At 41.7% G+C, this 3445-nt stretch overlaps 1 protein-coding gene across 1 annotated transcript; it reads right to left on the reverse strand.

The window, feature by feature from the left end:
- Positions 1-521: 521 nt before the first annotated feature.
- On the reverse strand, positions 522-2124 carry LOC310947939 (catechol O-methyltransferase-like; the record flags this gene model as incomplete). The annotated part of the gene is made up of 3 exons (XM_083914923.1): positions 522-848; positions 964-1160; positions 1869-2124. 3 exons carry the CDS (start codon positions 2122-2124, stop codon positions 522-524), a joined length of 780 nt encoding a protein of 259 aa, XP_083771049.1.
- Between the last annotated feature and the right edge of the window lie 1321 nt (positions 2125-3445).

The following is a 3445-nucleotide window of genomic DNA, read 5'->3' on the forward strand; positions in this document are numbered from 1 at the left end:
GCCAGTGTGGAGATCTAATCTCTCCACCTGGTCCTGGGTCTTCCCCGAGGCCTCCTCTCAGCTGGATGTGCCTGGAACACCTCCCTAGGGAGGCGCCCATCCTTACTAGATGATCCTGAACCACCTCAACAGGCTCCTTTCAACGCAAAGGAGCAGCGGCTCTACTCCGAGTTCCTCACGGATGCTGAACTTCTCCCCCTCTCTCTAAAGGAGACTTAAAATGGTTTTAATTTGAATTTTAATTAACTTTAAAATGACTCATTAATGCATCATTTATTCTGTTTCTTCCCTTGAGTCATCAAGGGAAAAGGCCGTTTTTCAACAATGGTTCGGCAAATTTGTATCCTCAAATTCTTTGACCTAAAAAAGTAATACAAGAGAAGATGAAGTATTTCATAATAGTAACAACAATAATATCTTCATTTATATAGCACTTATCCATAGCACTTATTTAACAATATTGGTTGATATTGTCCACTCAAACTGAAAGCACACACACACCCACTCCTTAGATCCTGCCATCACTTATTTGTGTTCTCCTTCTGGTAGAAGATCTCTGTCATAAACTGAAGCTCTGACTTGATGCAGTAGCAGTCTGGCCTCGCTCTGATGTGACGCAGGACGTCTCTAAGGTCTGTGGCTCTTTGGTTTCTATAGATCAGGAGGACTGAGCAGCCAGAGGGGCAGAGCAGCTCCTCTCTCTCCAGAGACAGCAGGTCTGGAAGGTACCTCTGTGGATCATGGTCCATCAGCACCAGATTGAGCCCCTCACTGGTCCCTTGATCGAGCTCAAGTAATGAACGCACAGTAGGAATGGCCTCAGCTGAGCTGGATGTCAACACCTGGAACTGCAAAGAATGGGAAGAGCACAGGGGGGGAAATCCCTCAGTTACATTTTGGTGTGGCCACTTTGTCTTGTGTTTGAGTGCAGTAGAGTGAAAAGCTCATCCTCCCAGGGCGTACCTGGGAATGTTTGAAGCCAGCCACCAGTATGATCTCCTCCCCTAGCTCCGCTGTGAGTGGGTCCAGCTCCACTGTGATCAGTCTGCCAGCAGGGGGCAGCAGACGCAGCAGGCGGACAGAACTGTAGCCACAGTGCATCCCAAACTCCAACACCCGGGAGGGACGGACACGCCTCACCACTTCATCCAGTGCTTCACCTATGGGGAGGTGACAGGAACAGGCATGATGATGACTTCATATCTGTGACTTATTCTTAACCTGAACACTGATTTTATTTTAATGTGGAGCAGGATTTGTTGAATTTCCAAACAGAAAGCGTCAGTTTCCAAAACTGATGTTTGTCAGTCAAACCATCTGTGGGCAGAATACAGTATCCTAATCTATACTGACATAACCGATTTTTAGTAATATTGTAATTTTGTTTCTTTCTGTGGTCATTTTAAAACCATTTTTGTTGTTTTGTATGTCTTTGTAAAATTGTTTTGCATCTTTTTGTTGTGGCTTTGCACCTATTTTTTAGACATTTTACTTTCATCTGTATTTGTTTTCTTTCTCTCTGTGGTCATGTTACATCTACTTTTAATCATTTTGTGGGTCTTTGTCATCCTTCTTTGTCTCTTTGTGGTTGTTTTGTGTCTATTTTCACTCATTTAGCATCTGTTCATGTTCACTTTGCATCCCTATAATCTTTTTTGTCTATGTGGTCTTTTGTATCTGTGGTCATTTTTGTCATTTAGTAGTCATTTTGGGTCATTTGTACCTATTTTGTGTGTACTTCCTGGCATTTAGCATCTCTTTGTGATCATTTTGTGTGTTTTTTTCCAGCAAAATTTATTGGGCCCCTGTATCGGGCCCTGGTCCTGTGCCCAGTAGACCCGTTCAGTAATCCATCCATGTATACTGACCGATCTGTGGGCTGATGCTGAGGGAGTAGTGGGTGTCTGCGTAAACGTCAAAGGTCTCCAGGACGCTGTCAGCTTTGCCGTGAGTGCATTCGGAGAACACGAAGGCATGGGTGCTCCTTACACACACTTTCCCTCTCACCAGCTTCAGCGCCCAGGCTAGAGCTCGATGGCACAGCGCTGCAACTTTGACACGATAACAGCTGGAGACCATGATGATGGCAGGAAGCAGCGGGACAGAAACGACCAAGAGCCACATTTCAAAAGCTGTGAAGCAGACGGGAAGAAGCGTGGAAACCTGTGGATGAAAGGAAGATCCTCTGAAATCAGTTTGTGGAGGAGAAAGGGCAAGTCAGACACATTTGGCAGCACAGGGTTTTAGTTATTCTAATTCTGATTTTGGCTCATCTGTGCCACTTAATATTAAATAGAAAAAAACACATTTTTTTCAGCAGATTATTTATTACTATTCAGAATTATTTAGGCAGCCATGATCAGCCGTGTGTCACAAGTATGAGGTATTTTCAGATTCTATATTTGTTTAAAAAATCAGTTAAAGAATGATAGTAATGTTCTGTATGTTCACTATTTCGTTTTTTAGTTTGAAATGGTAGCATCTGCTAGCATTTGAGGACATCACGCCTGCAGGTAACACTGTGACATTCTGTGCACAGTACATGTGTTCCTCCAGTTGTTATGATTAGTCATTATTGTCAAATGCAAAATGATGGATAGCATTAAAGAGTGCATTAAATCAATATAGGATCTGAGCTCTGGCTCCTCCTGGAGATATTTCATGGTACTTCTGTTGGCACAATAAGTCATAGAGGCAGAGAGTCTGCATATTTTACTGCCAATCAAATACGACAGCAAGGGCTTTCTAATAATAATAACAATAATAAATCTGCTCCTGGAACAAGAACCTTCAGGCTCTCAACCATCCTCACTGATACCAACCGTCACAGCACTTTGGATCAACAGTCAACAATCAAATAAATAAATACCCCACACTGCACTCTAGGTTTCTGATCGGTACAGTGGGTCTCTATAAAGAGTAAACGCTCCATCTTGCCAAATGTAAATTACATGTTAAATCAGTATTTTGCAAGCTGAATGTAAATCTCTGTGGTTCCATATGAATGTACTTCAGTTTACAGGCAACTTCACGCAAATCACCCATAAGTAGGATTTTGGATACACACCAAACATGACACAACGGGACGAATGTTTCAAAATCAAATTAGCAGAAAGAACGATTATCTCTGCGATTTAGGGACATGTGTAATTAATATCACACTGTTGTTGTGTTTTCAGCTGAACCCCTCACGGTGACAATTTGATTCATTTTTATGAGAGGACCTGTCCTTGATTTATAGGCTACTGCATCTTGAAATAAATGAGTGAATATACAACTTAATTCCAGTGTTTCTAACAATATTACATCATTACACATGTAGAGTTAATGCTTTTTAGTTGGGAAGACTAGATTCTGGGTATTCTAGTAGCTTATTATAACAATTTAAACATAGAAAATAATGTTAACATGGACATTGAACAGATTTCTTGAGAGAGAAGTATTA

Source organism: Echiichthys vipera (assembly GCF_963691815.1).
Source record: "Echiichthys vipera genome assembly, chromosome: 6".
NCBI lineage: Eukaryota > Metazoa > Chordata > Actinopteri > Perciformes > Trachinidae > Echiichthys > Echiichthys vipera.